General features: G+C 38.4%; 1 protein-coding gene across 1 annotated transcript in view; it reads right to left on the bottom strand.

The window, feature by feature from the left end:
* adamts13 (ADAM metallopeptidase with thrombospondin type 1 motif, 13) overlaps positions 1–22,818 on the bottom strand; it is a 28,448-nt gene that overhangs the window by 1,631 nt on the left and 3,999 nt on the right. Inside the window, exons 6-30 of the mRNA XM_079898169.1 lie at positions 22,536–22,619; positions 22,326–22,450; positions 21,940–22,086; positions 21,688–21,822; positions 20,850–21,000; positions 20,031–20,135; positions 19,603–19,751; positions 19,273–19,336; positions 16,817–16,943; positions 16,590–16,738; positions 16,336–16,456; positions 16,159–16,239; positions 15,191–15,372; positions 14,914–15,064; positions 11,095–11,224; positions 9,626–9,805; positions 8,900–9,095; positions 7,727–7,832; positions 7,503–7,632; positions 7,237–7,425; positions 5,836–6,040; positions 4,667–5,039; positions 3,986–4,132; positions 3,719–3,895; positions 1,266–1,447 (exon numbers count right to left, since the gene is read on the bottom strand). Of these exons, the coding sequence (XP_079754295.1) occupies positions 1,266–1,447; positions 3,719–3,895; positions 3,986–4,132; positions 4,667–5,039; positions 5,836–6,040; positions 7,237–7,425; positions 7,503–7,632; positions 7,727–7,832; positions 8,900–9,095; positions 9,626–9,805; positions 11,095–11,224; positions 14,914–15,064; positions 15,191–15,372; positions 16,159–16,239; positions 16,336–16,456; positions 16,590–16,738; positions 16,817–16,943; positions 19,273–19,336; positions 19,603–19,751; positions 20,031–20,135; positions 20,850–21,000; positions 21,688–21,822; positions 21,940–22,086; positions 22,326–22,450; positions 22,536–22,619 (3,786 nt within the window). The remainder of the gene's footprint in view (positions 1–1,265; positions 1,448–3,718; positions 3,896–3,985; positions 4,133–4,666; positions 5,040–5,835; positions 6,041–7,236; positions 7,426–7,502; positions 7,633–7,726; positions 7,833–8,899; positions 9,096–9,625; positions 9,806–11,094; positions 11,225–14,913; positions 15,065–15,190; positions 15,373–16,158; positions 16,240–16,335; positions 16,457–16,589; positions 16,739–16,816; positions 16,944–19,272; positions 19,337–19,602; positions 19,752–20,030; positions 20,136–20,849; positions 21,001–21,687; positions 21,823–21,939; positions 22,087–22,325; positions 22,451–22,535; positions 22,620–22,818) is intronic.

Genomic DNA, 22,818 nt, shown 5'->3' with positions numbered 1-22,818 from the left:
CTCCTTGCCTTCCCTTTACCTCACTACAGATAAAATGTTGTCGGGATAATTCCGGTCGACAAAAAATTTCTGTATTATACATTTTTAAGGCCAGATAAGTAGTTTATTGAGGGCTGATTTGTAAAGAAGGACTACACGCCTGCACACATATATATTCAAACGCGCATACCTTTGGACTTTGGTTTGCGCAGAGATAACGGATAATCTTTTGCACCTTCGAACCTATTTCAGGAGTGCGTTCTCGAGACACCAGGCACTGTTTTGTGCGGATGGGTAGCCGGAGCGTGTTAAGGGTTTTCCTGTTAGAACAGTGTTATGTTAGCGGCCCCTAAGTTAATAACTAATGATCTTTGCAACGGAAGTGAATCAATCAATCAAAACTAACTTTAGCTAGACAATAACTTTATTCTAGAGCTGTTGAAAAGCTTAAACAATCTGTTATGGTAATTTCCTATTATCACTGTAAAGCTGCTTTGAAACAATCCATATTGTTAAAAGCGCTTTATAAATGAAGGAGACTTGACTTGACTTGACAGTGCACCATCACCTGTCTTTACTGTTTCATCTCAAATGTTTGCTTATAATGTGCTTTTTGAACACAAACTGCTGAGTTCCACTTTATTCCAACTCATTTAGACTGATTACATCTCTTCCTTTGTCCAACAGATTATTATGCATATACATTACTGCTCAAAAGTTTGGTGTCTGAAAGACTTTTTAAAATGTTTTTGAGAGAATTATCTGATGTTCATCAAGGCTGCATTTATTTGATCAAAAATAGTGTAAACAGTAATATTGTGAAATATTATTGCTATTTAAAATGTTCTATTTTATGTTCTATTTTTTAAATGTAATTTATTCCTTTGGCAAAGCTGAATTTTCAGCAGCCATTACTCCAGTTTTCGCTACAATACAGATTGTTTCAAAGCAGCTTTACAGCCATGTGATTCTTCAGAAATCATTCTAATATGCTGATTTGGTGCTCAAGAAATATTTTTTTTATTATTATCAATGTTGAAAACAGTTGTGCTGCTTAATATTTGTGTGGAGAACATGATTTTTTTTTTTCAGCATTCCATGATAAAGTTCAAAAGAACAGCATTTATTTGAAATATAAATCTTTTGTAACATTATAAATGTCTTTACTCTTTACTGTCACTTTTGACCAATGCAATGCATAAGTATTCATCTTAAAAATCTTTCTAATCCCAAACTTTTAAACAATGGTGTATGTTTATATAAAAGATGGACGCACAGTGACTTACCATTATGTATGTTGAGTTTGTATCAGTATTGTTGAGCACAGAAAGTGCTCTGATCCGAATCCTCAATGCTGGAGGAGCATCAATGAACACGCGACAGCTCTGAGTGTTAGAGGGCGAGATGGCTGGACTCTTGATCGGATTCTCAATGAGCCCGGATGGAGAGAACAGCTGAACGTCACACTCTTGGAGGAAGATATGTACTGTCTTTCAGATTATTTCAGTTTGGCTTAATCTACAGCAATTTTTTTTTGTTCACCCAGTAATGAAAATTCTGTCATCATTTACTTACCATGTCTTGTCAGTCACACTTTAGATAAAGGTCCAATTCTCAGTATTAACTAACTATTAACTATGACTTTTGCCTCAATAAACTCCTAATTACTGCTTATTAATAGTTAGTAAGGTAGTTGTTAAGTTTAGGTATTGGGTAGGATTAAGGAATTTATAATATGGTCATGCAGAATAAGGCATTAATATGTGTTTTATAAGTATTAATAAACAGCCAATATCCTAGTAATATGCATGCTAATAAGAAACTAGTTAATAGTAAGAAATGGACCCTAAACTAAAGTGTTACCGTCTTGTCAAACTCACAAGACTTTATTCTGTAGAACAACTTTTGTTGTATGCAAAATAGCAGCTTGGACATTCTGCTAGATACACAACCCATCAAAAGTATCGTCTGTGGAGCTTGGTCCACCAAGGATCTCCTCTGCCAATGGATCTGTCTCAGGGTGGAAAAGACTGACCTCCTGTGTGATGGATCCACCTCTGAGGTCAGTGCAAGCAGTGACCAGGTCAAGTCCGGTGCTCCCAAGTCCGGTGGTCCCCAAGTCTATCAATTCCTAGTCCGGTGGTCCCAGAGGTCCACGATGCTTCCATTAATGGTCACTGGTATTCTGTGTGTGTGGGCCACACACACTTCCCCAGAGGCGGCGGCACCTGCTACAGCGCCTCCTGAGGTGGCAGCATCTGCTTTAGAAGGCTCTATGTTCACTGTCACAGCTATGGAGGCCATCCATGAACTTCACATGCTTCATATCACGGCAACGGAGGCCACCCCTGCTCGGTCTGTCGTGGCTATGAAGGCCATTCAGGTCTCTGCTCCACCATGGCCTCCTGACTTCCAAGGGTCTTATCCTCTGCCGGCTCTGCCCTGGTGGTTCCCATCTCTACTGGCTCCAACATGGCTACCTGATCCCCCACGGACTCGTCCACTACTCCACCTTACATGGTCTCGTCCACTGCTCCACAGCCCAGCCCAGCCCAGCCCACCACTGCTCCTCGGCCCAGGCCCACCATGCCATGGTCCAGGCCAACTTCCACTTCACGGGCCTGGCCTTCCATCCCTCCCTCTTGTCCTCCTCTACTCCACTACCCTCCTTGTTTTGTTTGTGTGTCTGAAGCGGCCCGTAGAGGGTGGGGGGATATATGATGTTCATGTTTTCATGTACTTTATTTTGAAGTTCTCATAGGTTGCGTCCGAAAGCTGAAAAATGCTCCAAGGTAGGAAGACATCAAGGCACGTCCGAATCCAAAGTTAGCTTCACTTCCTGTCTCCTGAGATACCTTCATCTGATCGATTTTTGAAGGCAGAATAGATGTATCCTTTGCTGCCTTTGATATCCCACAATAAGAAATAAGGATGGTGTCTGAAAGTTGGGTTTGGTGGTCAGTTTGTGTGTAAATGTACGTTTTTGACCAACGTTTTAAAACAGTACTATTGCAGTAATTAAATATTTGCTTAGTTTTCACCAAACTCTCTCTATTTTGCTGTAGATCATTAAACTGTTACGCTGCCTCAGAAGTCTGTCTGAAATCAGTTTCGTGAGGTACCTTCGTGTGCAAATGCTGCCTGCGAAGTCATTGTCTGATAAGGCAACAAGTCAGCTGCCTAAGTTTTCGGATGCAGCCATAGTGATGTTTCCTGTCATGTCATGTGATTCCCTTGCCCCTCATATGTCATCTTGTCAAGTGCTTCCTTTGCTTCATGTGTTTTTCTGATTGGTTCATTGTTTGATGGCTTTCAGGTGTGTTGTATTTCATTAGTCCTTGTGTGTGTATATATAGCCCTCATGTCTCCATTGTTCCTCATCTAGCTTTGTCTTTGTAACCTACTGTTGGTGAGTTTTGTTAAGCCCCTGTTTTTGTCATGTTTTAGTTCTGTTTAATTTTGTATCACGTTTATCATTTTTCAGTAAAACTGCACTTGGGTTGACATCTCTACTCGCCTTCAGTGGACCCCCGATAACAGCTGAATAGAAAGTTCATAAGAACAGCATTTATTTGTCCCTCCTTATAAGTGCCAGAGAAAAATGGAAGTCAGATTTGGTATGACATGAGAGTAAATGATGACAGAATTTTTGGATGTACTTTTTACAATAACAACTATATTACATTTGATGAATATATGAACATAATTACTCAAATATGCTGTGTTTGTAATAACTCACCTCCATGAGGGCTTTTTTTGTTCTTTACACTCTGATAAAATAGTACCACTCCGTTGCCAGGGGTCAGGCGGCTCTGACGCACCAAAAGAATATTTGATCGTGATTTCAGCGTTTTACCAGTCGTCCTCTCGCAGAGGCGCATCAGGATGAGTCTATCATACAGGGCGATATTCTCCTCTGAAAATATACACAAAAATACACACAATTCACCATACTAGTACTGCATCAGATTCCCATGTCTGTACGCAATTTAAGCTCAGTACTTACTTTGCTGGCAGTTAAGAGTGCTGGATACTATTTTGATTTGAATAACCTCATCAAGAGGTCGGCCAATAGCAAATATACACCTTGTCTGAGTGACATTGCGCAGATCAATAGTTCCTGAGTCTTGAAGGAGAAGTTGCCCACAGAAACCTGAAACCAGAATAGATGTTTTATTCCTCACATTTTTTTTAATCTTTCCCTCAGTCTATTCATATAACAATCCACAAAATTAAAGAGCCAAACAGGAAATATATAAATATAAATAGTCTTAATATACATTTATAAATCCTGAATATAAAATTACAATTCTGAATATATAAATGTAAACTTGTATATGTACATATTTGTCTGAATTTACTGTAAACAGTTTTAGGTCTCAATATATATATGTATATGTATATATATATATATATATGTGTGTGTGTGTGTAATTACAACTAACCCTAAACCAACCCTTGACCGTATAATAAGTACATGAAGTTAATTAATATTACTCAGTACTTATTTGTGTAATTACACTGACAATGTTGCCTTAAAACTAAATGTAACCAATACAAATATTCCAGACTTTAGGAATTTCAAGAAAAAATATAACAAAGAATTGTACAATATGGCCCTTTAGACACTGAAAATGTTATCAAGACTGACAGTCTTATATGGAGCTATAGACACTTGCCACCTAACTGGTCTGTGGTGGTTCTGTTGGCGTGCTCATGGTGCTTTCCATCAAGTCCACAGTAGGTACAATGGCTGAAAAACTCTTCTTCATCTTCTTAATTCTGATAGCTGGACCTATTGTGGTTCTCGTACGCACTCTTGGAGTCCCCCACGTCCCATCTCCTCTCTGGTGCTCTGATTGGATGTGAGTGCCTGATTGGATGTGAGTGGGCTCTGTTGTGAAGGTATGGGCTGAGGAACAGTCAGGGCTATAGCAGGCCTGGATGGTGATGGGTTTTGGCAAGTGGAGGCAAAGAAAGGGACTAACAGGCAGAGGACTGGATGGGCCCATACAGGACACGGTCCGAGACTGGATCCCATAACCACATGAGACAGAACACTACATTAAAAAGCAGAAGGAAAATGAGGAATGGAGGAGCATTGACTTTGTTTACAAAATTATTTTATAATATCCAAGCTCTACACCCATAAAATGGGACTTTGGCTGTACATTGTTAGGGCCCTATCATACACCCGGCGCAATGCAGCGCCAGGCACGACGCAAGTGTTTTTAGCTAGTTTCAGCCCAACGCAGTTATCATTTTCACATCCTGTGCCACGTTATTTTTAAATAGCAAATGCATTTGTGCGCCCATGGGCTGTTGATCTGAAAACAAGGTGTGTTCGTGCTCATTGTTGGTGCGTTCCTCTATTTTGAGGCAACTGAAATTGCCAGATTTTTTGTTATTTAAAGAGCACATTAATATGCACCTATAGGCGGGTCCACAACGCGTGTACACTTTGCCCTATAGATAGCTTTAACCTCGCGCACAAGCAGATCCATTTCCTCGCTAAAGAAGCGTTCAGTTTTTTCGCTTGCAAATTCCACCATGTACATAGCAAATCCGCCATGGCGCAAGCGCAACTGGCTTTTAAAGGGAATGGGAGATGAGACTCTGATTTGTTTATTGAATGTTATGCCCAAAACACACCCATTACTCATTAAGAGAATATGGGCAACCCTTTTGAACCATGCCCCGGGCGCACCGACCATTTTTCCCGTTGTTAAACTAGCAAAAGTGGATTCGGACACGACCTAAGTGACTTGCACCGTGCGCTTTAGACCATGCGCTTAAATCGTTAAAATAGGGCCCTTAGAATATGTAGTTTGGATGATAGATGTGTTGGCACATTACCTCACTCCACTTGTGCACATCCCAGTGGAAAGAACAGACTTGAGTGAAGCATGGTGCAGTGACAGGAGGCTTGTTTCCTGACTCACACCGCTCCTCCTCCACGATCCTCTCTACACCCCTCTCATACTGAACACACTGCACACTCCTCACAGCTACGCCCATCCCGCAAGACACCGAACAGTCGTCCTGCTGTCCCACCTGCCACCTACAGAATCATTTCATGAATTAATCCTCAATACAATAGGCGTTGAGCAATAAGTGGTGACCCAACCATGGATATTATTAATTAAAACAAAAACCATAAAAACCTTTTCATTAAATGAAATTAAATGCACTTTAACTGAAATAAAATAAAATATAAAAAGACAAAACTAAATAAAATGAGAAATGTTGCCTTGTTACTATAGCTGAAATAAAATTTACTAAAATCAGTAAAACTAAATAAACAAACTAAAGGACTAAAATGCAATAAAACTATATAGACATTTTTTTTTAGAAAAACGAAAATTAAACTAAAACTTTAACTAAAATGAAAAACAGGAAATATAAAAATAAAATCTCATTCAAAATATTAACAAAAACGATGTTAATGATATTATGATAAAACTGGACCTGACATAGTACCAAATATGTTTAATGTTTAACAAAAGTGTCATAAATGAACAAAAATGGACAAGGACTGCATAGGCTTTTGGTTCTCAAACATGGGGCCGGGGGCCTCAGCACCCTTTCATTTTAATTATTTAAAATAAAACAAATGCAGCTAAAACAGCTAACAATAAGATAGAAACTGACTTATTTCTTATTTTAATTTGAAAATCTTATTTAAACCTAGAAAAGTCATGGAAATTCTTAAAATTATTTATATTTTTTTCTAATTATGTGAAGCTCTAAAATATTTTGTGTAATATTTGTAAATTATTTAGATAATTGACTGCTAATAAAAATGTACTAATAATTTACTATTTTCGGGTAAAATAAAATAAAAACACCTGATCACGAAAGACTGGAAAGTCATGTAAACTCATAGCTTATAAAGAGTGAAATTTTTTAATCTATTATTATTTCATTTTATTATTTTAATATATTGCCACTCCTAGTTTGTGCGGCACAACAATATTCAAAACTGGATTCGTTTATACAATTTACAGGCCCCATTAGGTTTTTTTCTGTATTTTTACTGTTCATTTTATGTGATTACACTGTTTTTCTACATTGTCTAAATTTCTACATGAAAATGTCAATGATGACATTCTCGTTCAAATATCCCCTCCTCAGTTTTTTTTTGGCAGTCTGGAAATAACAATGACTAGTTGTAATGTGTATAAACAAGAAGTCAGAACTGTCTGTCTCTTCATATGTTCAGAAGATATGAGGTGTGTACAGTCTGTGGTGGTTTACCTGGCTGGACAGATTTCAGTATTACACTCCACTACCTCTGAAGGTTTGGGCACAGACTGACAAGAAGACTCTCCCACCACCAAATCCCTGTTTCCGACTCCTCCCTCCACCCTCTGGGAACAGTACAGGACTCTCTTCGCCAAACCACCTCCACAAGACACACTGCACGGTCCCTGTATGTAGCGCCAACTGATAGAGAAAGACACAGTGCTCATCATGTGTGAATGTAGTCTAGAAACCAATAGTAGAGTTTAAGCAATGCTTACACAGCAGGACATTTTGATAGGCTACAGGGTTGGGTGTACAGCTCTGGTTTACTGGAACGATCACAAAGGAACTCTGGGACTTCTAGACGGGATTGATGATCCACACAGGAGAACCAAACCTGCTGAGATCCTGCGTAAATAAGTAAGCATGCACAATTATGCACACACAATCCCAAATGAGTTTTGTCCTAATTTCAGCATGTGCATTCAGTTGTCTCATTTACCGTTGCCACAGGTTTTGGAGCACTGGCCAATCACAGGACTCCAAACATAAACTGGAACCATTGTGGAACGGGGCATTACACGGGAATCTGTACGGGTCAGCTCAGTCTTGGAAACATTTCAGAACAGATCACATATCACGTTCAACATACACAGGTTGGTAAGATTTTTGTTTTGTTTTTTAAAAGTCTCTTATGCTCATTAAATCCATAAATATTTAATAAAAAATACAGTAAAACCAGTAATATTGTGAAATATTATTACAATTTAAAATAACTGTTTTCTGTTTTAATATATTTTAAAATGTAATTTATTCCTGTGATGACAAAGCTGAATTTTCCTTCCTTAAGCACATTATCCTTCTGAAATCATTCTAATATGTTAATTTGGTGCTCAAGAAACATTTCTTATTATTATCACTGTTGAAAACAGCTGTGCTGCTTAATATTTTTGAGAAAACGTTGATACGTTTTTTTTCCCAAGAATTTTTGATGAATGGAGAGTTCAAAAGAACAGCATTTATTTGAAATATAAATCTTCTGTGACATAAATGTCCAGTAGTTTAGTAGTGTAAATATTATATAATATTCTATCAATATTTTTATACATTTTATTTACTAGATATACATTGTTATACAAAACTTAGTGGCGTTTCAGGTGATATTTAGAGTAACAGAGAGATTGTTTGGAATGTAACTTGTTTGGATGCGGAGCAGATTTGTGTGATTTTGACAGGAGCGAAGACTGCACGATTTTTTTTTTTTTTTTTTGAAAGCTGAAATTTTCTCTCTCTAAATATTCACCAGATAGTGAAGAGCAGGATGTAGAAAACCTGAAATGTACTGTAGTAGACTGACAAATTGCTGCTGCTCCACTCACAGCTGTTCCAGTCCATGTGTTGCTTGGTGACATGCAAAGCTTAATGCTTTGACTTCTTTTAAAACAATGTTTCTTGGCAAAGAAAAATATACAAACTAATTGGCCATTTGTTTTACACATAAGTTCCTTGATATTGACTCGTTAAATTGCGTAGGATATTGAAAATATTAACTTAACTAAGTAAATAACTGCAATATCACTTGCAATCGTGCAGATACTCAGTACAGCAGTACTTGCTTGTGTAATACTGCTTAATTATAACTTGATGTCAAACAATACAAGCTATAACACAATACCTCTTTTTGGCTATCCCAGCCGACAGGACAAACGTCCACCACACAGGGAACGTGTTCTGGGGGTTTGGGTTCAGAACACAAATTTTGGTCAACCTCAGAATCAGATCCATGATGGGAGCGGACACACGACACCGTTCTCTGGGCCTCCCCGGGTCCACACACAGCCGAGCACTCACCAGGCTCAGACACCTGCCATCTACAACACACACATACATATGAATATACACATGCAACTGCCAGAATGACTCAATACAGACTCCGAACTATTGTAAACAGTTGTCATTACATCACATCACATCACATGTTAAGGTGAACATTAAATCTAAACTGTCCCAATACCAGCGTTATTTTAATATTATTGATATACTATTATAGTTTTGGATATTTCAATACGGTTTTGATTAAGTTTTGGTTTTTAGTTTTAGTTTATTCCGTTTTAGTTATTTTAGTTCTTCAACTTAAACTCCTTTGGCAACTAGTTGCAATAAAATTAGTTTTTTATTTTATTTCAGTTGTTTATTTTATTTCAAATAATGAACATTTTTTTTTATGGTTTAGTTTTAGCTAATTATAATAACTTTGCCCAATACTGTCTTAATACATTTTCTTGTCTCATATTGAAGGATTTCTCTGTGCATTAAATTTTGTATCTTTGTAATCTCTGTAATCTGGTACTGGACTCTAACTTGCTAATTAATTTCAGTCTTACACACTTTGGCACATTACCTGGCAGGACAGAATTGGGAGTTGCAGGTTTCAGTTGTTGGTGGTTTAGAGTCAAGGGTACAGTCAGAGTCAGGCAGCTCCACTTTCACCGTTCCCTGTTTCTGAAAACACGTCACAGAGCGCACTCGCTCTCCCACTCCACAGGGGGCGCTGCAGGGTCCAAACTCACCTAACTCCCAGCTACAACAGATACACAAATTAAACTCCTGTATTCAAAGACCCTGCCCAAAATTACACTTTCAGCCCTTGCGTTTGCCTTTCAAGTTCACACTTTAATGTTATAAATGTCATTTAAAATGAAATGTTGATTGTTGGGAACACTGTAATTTCTGCACCATTGCAGCCTTCTCACAGATTGCATTGTTGTGGGCAATAACACGACAATCCTAATTACGTTTTGAAAAATAAATTTGGGTTTTCACAGGTATGGCCAAACAAATGCCGCATACCAAAATTCAGAGGCCTCATCCTTCGAAGGCCACATTCGAAGGCTGACTGCATTACAGCAGCGCGACAAAGGCTGTCCCAATTTGAAGGCTCCTTCAAATCTGGCTTTGAAATGCGTCCATCGTTTTCCAGGCAATGAAGGATACAACAGATAGATCCTTCGCGGCCTAGCCTATAGGCCAGACTTCATTGTGAGCAGGTGACGACAGGTCATCTACAATCAACTTGGAAGTTTATGTCATTTCAACTTAAATTACATTAAACTGACTTAAATTAGTTGAATATTGTATAACTTTAAAAAAAAATGAAAATTACTTTTTGATCATATCATTTTTTACCTGAATATCTAATAATAACAATGTTAACATAAAATAAAACTTTAATTACAGCGGTTCAAATGTTGACTTTTATCTTACCAAGATGCGGTTTTATATAGTTTCTCCCAGTAACAACTTGCAACTTGCACTGACATATCCTAGACATGTTCATCTATTGTTTTGTCTCAAGATGCACACCAGTAATGTTTATTTTTCAGCAAGGCACGTTTATAAAAGCTACTTAAATGTCCTCATTGAATTAAGGCCTAATCCTGGCTTAATCTAGGCCCTGTCTGTGAAACAGGCCTTTATTATGTACAGAAATGGACCACGGTGAACATATTTAGACAGGTTGTGAACCCTGTTTTGTTTTCAGACAGTTGAATATAACTTTCAATAAAGTCCAGTACAAACGTTACTGACGCTCGTCAACGGCAGATGTCACAGTTGCTAGGCGACAAGAAAAATCCTCTGTAGGATAGACCGTCCCATTTGACAACACTCGGTCTGACCTTTGCAGCCTCTGAATTGGGACACAGCTGAAGTCTACAGCAAGTGGTTCATGTTCAGAGTGGTTTCCTTTTTGTTTTTTGTCAAGATAAATAAAAACAATTCTTTGAAATTTGTATGAAATTTCCTGGTATACGTTTGAATGGCCACTTGTTCCTCTGAGGTAAAACTATGAACCTGAAAACTGAAAAGCACCTGGGTGGGCAGTTTGGCAGAAAGCAGGGCTGCAGCAGATCTGGTGTCTGAGGGGATGAACTACAGAGCTTATCTTCCAGGTGCTCGAATGTGACCACATCTACACAGTGCTGACTGATTTTCTGGATGCCTACAAAAGAGATATCAATGAGTTCAAACAGAAATTACATTTAAAAATGGTTTATACATATACTTGGCATAAACAGTTTTATTAAAACAATATATGGTTCATTACATAAAGGTGATATATAAATACATATATACTGCAAATGTAAATATCCAATCCATTATCCAAATTATCCATATTTTTTGTCAAAATTGTATATATATATATATTTCTTTTATGCATTTTTTGTAACAAATAATATATATATAGATATAGATATATATAGAGAGAGAAAGAGAAAGAGAAAGAGAAAAAGAAAGAGAAAGAGAAAGAGAAAGAGAAAAAGATAATTTATTTAAAAAAAAACTATTTATATAAGATCATTAATAATGATACACATTATAGTTATTTAGGGGAAAAGATGCCAAAAAACTAGTGCATGACTCATTAAAATAAATTTCACAGAACAGTTCATTCATATAGTTGTACAAAAGTATTTTTACTGTGTTTCTGCAAAAGATATTTTTACTGTGTTTCTGCAAAAGATATTTTTACTGTGTTTCTGCATCTTCTGTTGTGTTTGTGAGCACAACTCATTACTACAGAATCTAAACAATAGTTAACAATAACAATAGCCCTAGTTATAATTTGTTCAGTTGAGATGTATGAAGTTAACAAAACTGGTTACATGTAATATGTTTGTGTGCCCAGAATGTAACTACTCATGTGTTTCCTGTCAGTCACTTCGACGTTGAGTTGATGAGTTGATGTACTCGACTAAGGGTCGTACTTAGGAGCCCCAAAAAACTCTGATATTTTGAGAAAAGGCCAATGAGACAACGCTACTCCCCCGAACATATGGGTATAAAAGGAGATGTTGTGCATCCACTCATTCAGATTTATTCTTTGGAGTTGAGTGGATGTCAATGAAGACAGATGTTCATTCCATTCACCTCAACTTGCTGATGTTACGGTCTCTCCGCCCCACACACAGATAAGTGTAATGAGAGCTCCCCTGGGCGCTTCAGCAATTAAAAGAGCAAGCTTTCCTCTAAAAGAGCAAAGCACTGGTGAAGGGCATCTTTCAAAACATATTTTTTGAGATGTGAACAGATATGTACAGGATGCACATCACTGAAAACACTAAAAGCGCTCATATATTTTACCAACAAGTGGAAATTGGTTATTTTGGGGTTTTTCTGAGCAATTTCATTCTTCCAGGTTGAAAAGTCGAAGCAACTTCACGGAATCTGAGGTAGAAGCATGCCTTCGTAGTGTGTGATTGGCTGCCGGCACAATTCTACATCAGCAGTTTCTGAGCTCTTCTCTGCATTTATGCAGGTATGTGTTTAATTGGTTGTTTTCTCCCCTCTTCCACCGTCTACACTCCCACTTTTCCACAGCTTTACACGCCCATTTTTTGAGAATTTTTCAACTCTGAGGGGTGAACTACCAGGCTAAAACAGAGAGGGTTTCATTACATTTTAAAGATGCCTTTCCACCATTCTCATTTTGGGGCTCTGGATGAGGACGAACTGTTAATTGCAGCATCGGAGAGCGGGCTTATGCCTTCTGATGCTGAGGACTCTGCTGAACTCCCACCTTTGGGTGTGGCCGCTGCGAACTTCGGGCTAGAGTGGAGTTCTCCACCCTGTCCTGAGTGTTCGCAGCTGGATGATTGGTATCTGGGCTCGGAGGGCGACTCACAGCCACGGCGCGATTGCGATTGCAGTGCATTTATGCCCACAAAACACAGCTACCTGGTGGAACCATCCCAGACTCCCGTCAAGAGCCTGTAAGTTTACTTCCACAACGCCGAAGGCTTACAGTGCTGCTGGACAGGCTGTGTGAGCCCTGCATGCCATGACCATCCTGCAGGTCCATCAGGCCAAGCACTAAAAGAGCTACATGAGAGTAGCTCTGTCTCTCTGGTGCCACTCGTACAGAGCTTGGATGCGTGGTTAGCACTCCCCAACCTGTTACGCAGGCTCATCAAGATAGTCAGACTTGGCCATGCAATTCAGTTCACCAGGTGCCCGCCAAGGTTCAGCAGCGTCCTTTTTACTTCGATGGCAGGTAAAGACACCCCTGTCCTACGTGCAGAGATTGCAGTCCTCTTTTGGCGAAGGATGCAATAGAGCCTGTCCCTCCAGCCAAGGTGAAAAAAGGGTTTTGCAGCCCTTACTTCATTGTAAGAAAGGAGGCGGGTTACCACCACTCTTAGATCTTCGAGTTTTGAATTGGGCCGTGCACAAGCTCCTGTTCAAGATGTTAACACAGAAATGCATTTTGACATGCTTTAGCCATTAAGATCCTGTTGGTTGCGCCATATCGGCCAGCCAGGACTTGGTTTTCAGTGCTCACGCTCCTCACGACAGCTCCTCTCTGGCGAAATCCCTTGAGGAAGGACCTTCGGGGCACAATTTGGCACCAGCGCTAAGACCTCTGGAACCTCCACGTCTGGCCACTGGACGGGACAAGGAAGACCTAAGTGAATTACTACTTGAGGTCACTATCATCATTTAGGCCAGAGCTCCATCTAAGAGGCGGCTCTATGCCTTGAAGTGGCATCTGTTCGCGAACTGGTGTTCTTCCTTAGGTGAATACCCATATAGATGCGCAGTCAGGTTGGTACTTTCCTTCCTGTATGTGGCCTCCATAGTGGCACATCACGATGCAGTGGACGGAAACATGACCTAATCTTCAGACGAACTGGCTGACGAACCATGAACGTCCTTCCAACCTTCAGCACCCTAAGGCAGCCGAATTCATACTCATGGTACTTTTCAGGTCAAACTGTGTGCTAGGTGCTTTATATGTAGTGATTTCCTGACGTAATCCAATATGATGTATTTTCCATGGTACGGTTTCCCTGACGGTAAACCTGTGTCTTCCTCTGGGCAGAACTTTGCTGGGCCACCAGTCACTGTGTTTGTAGAGCTCCTCCCTTATCAGGTAGAACCTATCGAGTCTTTTTCCCATGTGTGGCACTTCCCGATCGGAAAGTCCATTTGATGTATTCTCCACATGTTAAACTCCCTTCGCGCAGGATGTGATCTCCATAGTATTCTTTTTTCCGAATAGTAAAAAGAGTGCTTTCCCCAGTGCTATAATTTCTGGTATGCACAGCTGTAAGTTCAAAAAAAAAAAAAAAGAAGAAAAGAGAAAAGTTCAAGAAATGGCTGAAGTGCACGTTCCTCGTGGTACAGGGGATGATGTTGCTTATGTGGGGCGATGGGAAGGTTAGGATGTTGCGAGTGCACTTGTTACCCGGCACGCAGTAGCTTGCCAACATCTGCACCTCCAAAACCTCGTAACACGGTTCAGCTGGTTGTGGCTTTTTCCCTAGGTGTCAGTACATCAACACAACGTCGAAGTGACTGACAGATAAGGAACGTCTTAGTTACTGTTGTAACCTTCGTTCCCTGATGGAGGGAACGAGACGTTGTGTCCCTCCTGCCACAACACTGAACTACTCGCTGAAATGGCCAGGACACTGTCTCGGCTCCTCAGCACAAACTTGAATGAGTGGATGCACGCTATCTCAGGTGAGTGGCGTAAGCAAATTCCACTCGCCAATTCTCATTGGCCTTTTCTCAAAGTATCAGAGGTGTTTGGGGCTCCAAAGTGCGACCCCTAGTGTCAGTACATCCACACATAGTTTTTTTCCCTCCATCAGAGAATGGAGGTTACAACAGTAACCAAGACGTTACCTGTACTGCAGGTTACTGAGCAGGTAGATATGACAGTGGACCATCTGCCCTGAACAGCTCTCTCCACTGAAACAGCATCAAATGAGTAGTACTGGTATGTGATGTTTGGACTGGTGAGGTCTCCATACTCTTGCCCATATTTCCGAAACACCTAAAAAATTAGCAAATAAACAGTTTTTGTTACAAGTAACAATGAATACTGAACATTGACATTCATAAAGTCATAAACAATGAAGGTGCAGTAACAAAGAAAGATTATAATTCAGATGCTGCACACCTGTATTTGGATCTTGTCTGTGACTGGTCCAGAAATAGTGAGCTCTTCAGTTTGAGGTTGGTGGTCAGGTGCGAGGTAGAGGTTATAAATTATGGGGCTCTTCTCCAGAGGTGAGGGGTATGTGATGCTTAGCCCTGGGCTTCCATCTCCAGACACCACATATTTATCATTTAATAACACCGCTGCGGGAAGGAGGGACATTTCTTTCATTTAGTCATTGAACTGTATTTATTATTTGGTTGGACATTATTCTGTATTATAGGCATCAGTGTATCAAATGCCAGAAAAAAGACAATACTTACAGATAGATACATATAAATATAGTTTTTTTTAAAAGACATTTGTTAAGAATTTGTTAATCTAAATAAATAAACCAACATTCAACAGAACACGTTAAATTTAACAAAAAGTGACAGTAAAGATATAATATTAGAAAATATTTCTGTTTCAAATAAATGCTGTCCTTTCTTATTCATCAAAGAATCCTGAACAAAAATATTTCAACGAATATATTAAGCATTTGTTTTCAACGTTGATAATAAATGTTTCTTGAGCACCAAATCAGCATATTAGAATAATTTCTAAAGGAACATGTGACACTGAGTAAATTGTAATATTTGTAATAACGTTTCAAAATATTACTGTTTTACTGTATTTTTGAACACATAAATGCAGCTTTGGTGAACATCAGATATATATTTTAAAAATGCAAAAAACTAAAAACAACAAAAACTCCAAACCTTTGAATGGGAGTGTGTATGAAGTCAATCCCCTTTTCTAACTTTCTAAAAAATTCTAAACTATTTAATCATGAAATATCCAGCTAAATTTAATTCACTCAGATACTCAGATTCCATCATACAATACAACATCAACACCAAACTGTGTAAACAACAGTGTTTAGCCCTTCTTACAGGATTCACAATCACAACTGTATTCTGCTGTTGTGTAAACGTAGCTATACTCACCAAGGTGTGTAAAAACGGGCTTTGTGTTAATCACATGAAACTGAGAGGCGTTTATAGGAAGGGTAAGGAAAGTGACATACTCTTGAATAGACAAAAGACAAAAAGAGGTTATTGTGCAAATAAGAAAGCAAATAACTGGACAAATGATGGATATGACTGAAAATGACCCCTACCTACCTCCAGCCTCTCCACCTGAATAGCTGTTTGAGATTAACTGGCAGGTGGAGCCATTGCCCCCACACACCCCACACACATCCTCCAACTTCCCAGAATGCATTACTCCATCACAGCCAAACAGCTAAGTAAACCATATGAGGAAATTATACTTGCTAAATATTCATTCACTGCACAATTTGAAAGTCAAAGTGGACAGAAACATATTTCAGTTTTAAAAAAAGTAAACTTTGTTTACGTTATGTGTGTGGCATTACCTGGCACTTTCCACACAAACAGGCAGAAATGGAACCACGTGGCACAGTGTTACCAGCTTCACACCGTGTCCCATCAATGAACTGAGACCCACGACTCACCATGAAGTCCTGCTCACGTGAGCGACACATCAGTTTACACTGAGCATCACCTGGAAGGGAGAGAAAGACATTAGAACAGAGAAAACAACAAAGGACAAATTCAACTGGAAGACCTTTACTAGGTTGACCTGAGGTGTAGCTGACAGCAGGTATCCAGGTGTAGACTGATCTGGAGTCTGTAGACACTGAAAGAGGCTGCTGGTCTGTGGCTGAGCACTGCTGAGACATGAATTCCAGCTGAGTCGACTCACAGGTCTGTAACAAACAACGGCAAGCCAGGTATGTCACCATGAATTTACTTGGTTTAATTTGTAACGTCATTTAAAGTTACGTCTTCAACTTTCTTGCACTAAAACAGTAGTAACATTTATTTTACAATTTACATGAAAACTTTTCACCCTCTCTCGGACCATTAAAAAGGCTGTTTTGGAACCAGGGTGATGCTAACTTCAAATTTTGTCATCCTTGCAGTGCTCCATTGCACTCACTAATGTTAACGACTTCAACATTAATGTAAAGTGTTAGAAAATCATTAAAGAATTAAGTAAAATAATAGAGGAAACCTGTTTAACAATGCTCACACATCTACACGGAAAGAACAAATGCTATTTAGCAATGAATAAAACAAAAAGAAAGACCAAAATGCAGGCCAGCACACAAATATCACTAAAGCCTCTTGCCAATATATAGATGTAACCCTTAATTTGACTAACATGCAGTGCTTTAAGTGGGCCGGTACGCGCCGGTACTCAGTACCGCCACTTCCAAATATAGCTCTTGAGCGTACCGCCACCTCTCCGTGCGCCCAGAACGTGGTTTTAGCGTACCGGTACGCTCATTTGCACATCTGTTTTAATCCTCTGGCGGCGCTGCCGCTTTTCAGAGCGCCCTTCACAATGCACGGCGCGCGCTCTATTTCAGCATAATGGTTGTTTGTTGCCATGACAAAGGAGGAGGAAGCACAACTGAAACCGCCATGGAAGCACGAGAGGACCTCCCGTTATCGTAAACGACCACCCGCCAACTCTCACGCATTCACCGTCCGTGAGACACATGCACGCAATTGACACTTTTCACACGCTCTCACAACACATCCATTTTCTCACGCACAGAAAAATCGCGAAGCAAAGAGGACACGGAGACAGAGCAGGTTAGTTATGATATAAAACAAAATCCCAGCTCTCAGATTCTGTCATTTTTATAACGAGATTCAAACAATAAATACCGTTTTGGCGCTTGTAAATGTGACATGACAGATCCCTAGCGCACGTGAACCGATCATCTCTATTAACACGAATGAACACAATGTTAAAAGAAACAGTACAACTTACCGAAATGTATATTCAGCCTACATAATATCGATCAATCAGTGTTTTTCAACCGCGGAAAGGGTCAGTAAAACAGCTGGAGAACAATTGTCACATAATATTTACCTCAGGAAAGCCATTTGATGACCATAATATAGGCTATAGCACGTGAGTTGGCTAGAAAAACACAGCTATAGAGAGTTTTTTGCTAAATATGTGTACTATATTACATATTTATTATATTTTTTTACATATCATTAAATAAAGTTGTTATTAGGATAAAAAAATGCATTATATTTAATTTGAATTATTTTTAACCTTAAATAATACTACCAGCTGATAGGGCTCTCTGTATGTTTACATCATTAGGTGAGATTTTTTTTCTTGAGAAAAATGAATGCCTATCTTGTGTACCTAATATTTATCCAAATTAGATTAAGAAAAAGATTATTTTGTACATCCCAACACCCCCCCCCCCCCCCCCCCCCACCCCTCCCACAATAAAGCCACAATAAAGTTCACAATCAAAGTTCTAACTGTTGCTTTTAAAAAATAAAATAAAAAAATAAATAAAAAATACTTTTACTTCAATTACTTAAGTACATTAAATATCAGGTACTTTAAGACTTTTACTTAAGTAATATTCTAAAAGGTAACTTTCACTTCTACCAAAGTCTTTTTCTAGTACTTGTACTTTTACTCAAGTATTGCTGTCTAGTAATTTATACAACACTGCGTCTTATAAAGTGTGAAAAAAATGTGAGATATAAACTATCTATAAAGCTAGTCAAATTCTAAGGGAAAAAAAGACTGACTTTTTTTTTCTTTCTCAGAATAGTTTATATCTCACAATTCTGACTTTATAACACACATTTTGCGACTTTATATCATGCAATTCTGACTTTATATATCCCAATTGCGCCTTTATTTCTCAGAATTGCGACTTTATATCTCGCAATTGCGACTTTATATCTCATAATTGCGACTTTATTTCTCACAATTCTGACTTCTTATCTCGCAATTATGAGAAAAAAAGTCACAATTCTGACTTGATATATCGCAATTGTGAGAAAAAAAGTCAGAATTGTGAGATAACAAGTTGCAATTATTATTATTTATTTATTATTCAGTGGCGGAAACAAGCTTCCATAGTTACCTCAGGGGAGGAGGGGAGTCAGCAAAAAAAAAAAAAAATTAGAGTACCGGCACCTCTTTTGAGCCACTTAAAGCACTGCTAACATGACCTATGGAGGCCCAAAGTAAACAGTAGCTATTACCTGCCGATTACAAAGTTCAGCTTCTAAGTCCTGTCCTTTACAGACAGAACCACCAAAGGCTGCCCTGAAACACAGAAACATCACTCTGAATACATATATCAGTGTGGGATCTAATATACAACCACAGCAAAAACTCATGCATAAATGAATGCACATTCACAATACTGTCATGTTGGATACTGCATACCACTACACACCAAATTTAGTTTTTTTAGTTTAGTTTAGTTTATAGCTGGTGTTTATATTGGTATGGTATCTGAGAGGTTGTTATTGAACCATATGCTCTTATTTCTAACACCAGCTGTCCCTGTCATGTTCTCACTCTCGCACCTGGGGTTATTGCACTGCCTCCTGCGATATGTGATTCCTCCTCCGCATGTTCGTGAGCAGGGAGAGAATTCAGACCATGAAGACCATGAGCCGTGAACCATCATGGAGGAACCCAAAGTAGGAGACACACACCGACCCTTAAAACACCACTAAAGCCACACAGAAAGAGAACAGCAACACAGATCTGTATTTTTCATGTTCTGTGTTGTTTTCAATTGTTTAAAAAGGTAAATTTAGGTGTTCTAAGAATGTTATCAAAATCCATTTTTAAATCTGCATGTAATATATTAAGACAGTATGGACACAATGGTATTTTTTTTAGTAATCTCAAACATATTCCATAAAATATGAAAAAATGCAAGGATATATGAAGATGTATACGCATATTCATTCAATGTAAATAAGTGTTGGTCGTAGCAGTGTGTCACCTGACTAGGCCCACACTCTGTCCCGTCCAGGAGCGGAACAAGGAGACGTGTACATGAGCTACGGTCACGAGGGTTGATATGGCAGGACAGAACACGGCAGCTTGCCTTGATGACACCAGAGAGAGAAAACAAAACATCACCACAATTAACCTCAGTGGAACGTCCGGGTGAGATATGTATTGACAAAGTAAAAATTGCAATCAAAATGTGATACAAATCCCTTATAAAGGTTTTAAAGACTCTTATGTTCATCAAATCTGCATTTATTTGATCAAAAATACAGTAAATGCAGTAATATTGTGAAATATTATTACAATTTAAATTTCTGTTTTCTATTTTATTATATTTTAAAATGCAATGTATTTCTTTAATGACAAAGCTGAATTTTCAGCAGCATTACTCCAGTCTTCAGTGTCACATGATCCTTCAGAAATCATTCTAATTTGCTGATCGGGTGCTCAAGAAACAGTTATTATTATTAATAATGTTGAAAATAGTTGTGCTGCTTTTAGTTTTTAGTTTAAACTCCCCCTTCTATGAAAAGAAAGATACAGCATTTATTACTTTTTTAATTTAGAATAAGTGGAAAATTATGTTCATGGGTGTAATGTAACCAAACAAACGAGTTTTTTTTTTTTTTTTTTTTTTAAATAGCTGAGCTCTTAATTACACCCAAACTTCCTGTATCAATTGACATGTCAACACAAAACAGAGAACTGCGTTGGTCAAGCGTTTTCAGGTCATCAAAATGCTAGCATGGCAGTTAGCTCTTTGATGATTTACACTGATAAATGTCTTATGATGGTCATTCTTACTCACCATATCATTATCAGTGAAAGAACAAGCAGTAGCTGAGCTGCCGAACGCTATACGACACTGATCGTCCACTCCATAGAACAGACCAGGCCTCCAGTCCTGCACTGAACCACCCAATACCGGCACATCCTTAACACACTCCGCCTTACCAGCACTACACAGCAGACAATGAACACACAGTCATGTTATAAAGAATGTCCTTTTGATGAAGAATATTACAGATGGCTTAAAATAACACTTTAATGATACCAAGGGCATGTTATCTATGATAACAGGGAAAGGAGTACAGAGTGATCAAAGTACTTGATCAAAAATACAGTAAATACATTAACATTTTGAAATATTATTACAATTTAAAATAACATTTCTATTTTAATATATTATGTAGTTTATGTAATACTGTGATGACAAAACTGAATTTTCAGCATCATTACTCCAGTCTTCCATCACATGATCCTTCAGAAATCATTCTACTATGCTGATTTGCTACTTAAGAAATATTTCTTATCATTATCAATGTTGAAAACAGTTGTGCTGCTTAATAATTTTTTGAAAATCGAAAATCTGAGACATTCTAAAACCTTGATCAGGAAATAAACCAAGGTTTTAGGAGGATTTTTATTTATTTATTTTTATTTTTTCAGAAACAAACATTCTGAAATGAATGTCAATTTATATATATATAAATGTTTAGGTTTATAATATAATTTGTAGAGAGACCAATTGCATTAAAATCCATTAAATAATGGAATAAAATTGCACAATTACACAATTGCAGCATTTTAATAGTGGTCTTCTGGAGGCTGCTGTGCATGTTTGTGTTGCAGAAAGAGTGTGACACCTGAAGAAGTTGTGGAGCTGAGCCCTGCTGCACTGGGACCAGGTCAGATCGACACTGTTATAACCTCCGTCAGATGCCATCATAAAGCCACTAGAGCTGCATGTGTTGTCTATTCCATCATGATTTATGCCAAAACTGAAAAGACAATAAGCAAGGCTTGATTTACAACAATTCAGACCATTGTAACTTACATTTAAGCATAGCAGTATATCTCATCTGAGTTTTATTGGAAATCAACTTTCTCAAGCTTACCTGTGGCCAATCTCATGAGCGATGGTGATGCCGAGATCAAAGCCTGTATCCTCTGTAATCACACAATTCCACCGAGTGGAACAAACTCCTCCCAGCTGAGTTACACCTCTCACAAGTTTATTCCCATTGGGTAACACCAGATCAAACCTTAACGATGCCAAAGAGAGTTACTAAAATACAAGTATGCAGAAGCCCTTGATATTCTTGAGATCAAGATATCTAACAGCTTGCTCCAAAAATGAGTTGAATTTAAGAGTTTTAGGCATTACTTTATAACATACATAAGGAAGGTTCCATACTGTCTGCACAATATTAGTCCAAATTGCACAATAAAGAGGAATGACAATCCTGTAGTTAATAATGCTCTCTATGGTTTTTGACCACACCTGGTAATGTATAACAGCAGATCTGCATGTAAAGGGTCAGAGTCAGCATCAGGGTTGACCTTTTGACCCCACTCGCACACACTTTTTAGAGAAGAGGTGATGTTTTCAGAGATCTGGATGTCTGGCTGTGGATTAAAATAAACTGTATTGTCCATGTGGATTAATATAATGGCTGTTGTGTACAGCATTAGGTCAAACAGACATTGTTACCTTTGGCTCTGTGAGAATGACCATACGGACAAGGTGAACTCTTATATTGGCACCGAGACTAACATCTCTCAGAAGCTCTGAGGCCTGCAAGTATTTACAACAGAAAGTATTTAATATGCACTAATCATATTCCATTTCTTGTATGTTAAATGTATTGAACATAAGCATATATTGTATTCACATACAGTGTTGGGAAAGTTACTTTGGAAATATAATAGGTTACAGATTACAAGTTACCCTGTTTAAAATGTAAGTAGTGTAACCATTTTAATTACTTTATTAA

Source organism: Squalius cephalus (genome assembly GCF_949319135.1).
Source record: "Squalius cephalus genome assembly, chromosome: 16".
In the NCBI taxonomy this organism is placed as follows: domain Eukaryota; kingdom Metazoa; phylum Chordata; class Actinopteri; order Cypriniformes; family Leuciscidae; genus Squalius; species Squalius cephalus.
The sequence above is the reverse complement of the archived record's forward strand: the minus strand, read 5'-3'. Positions and strand labels throughout refer to the sequence as shown.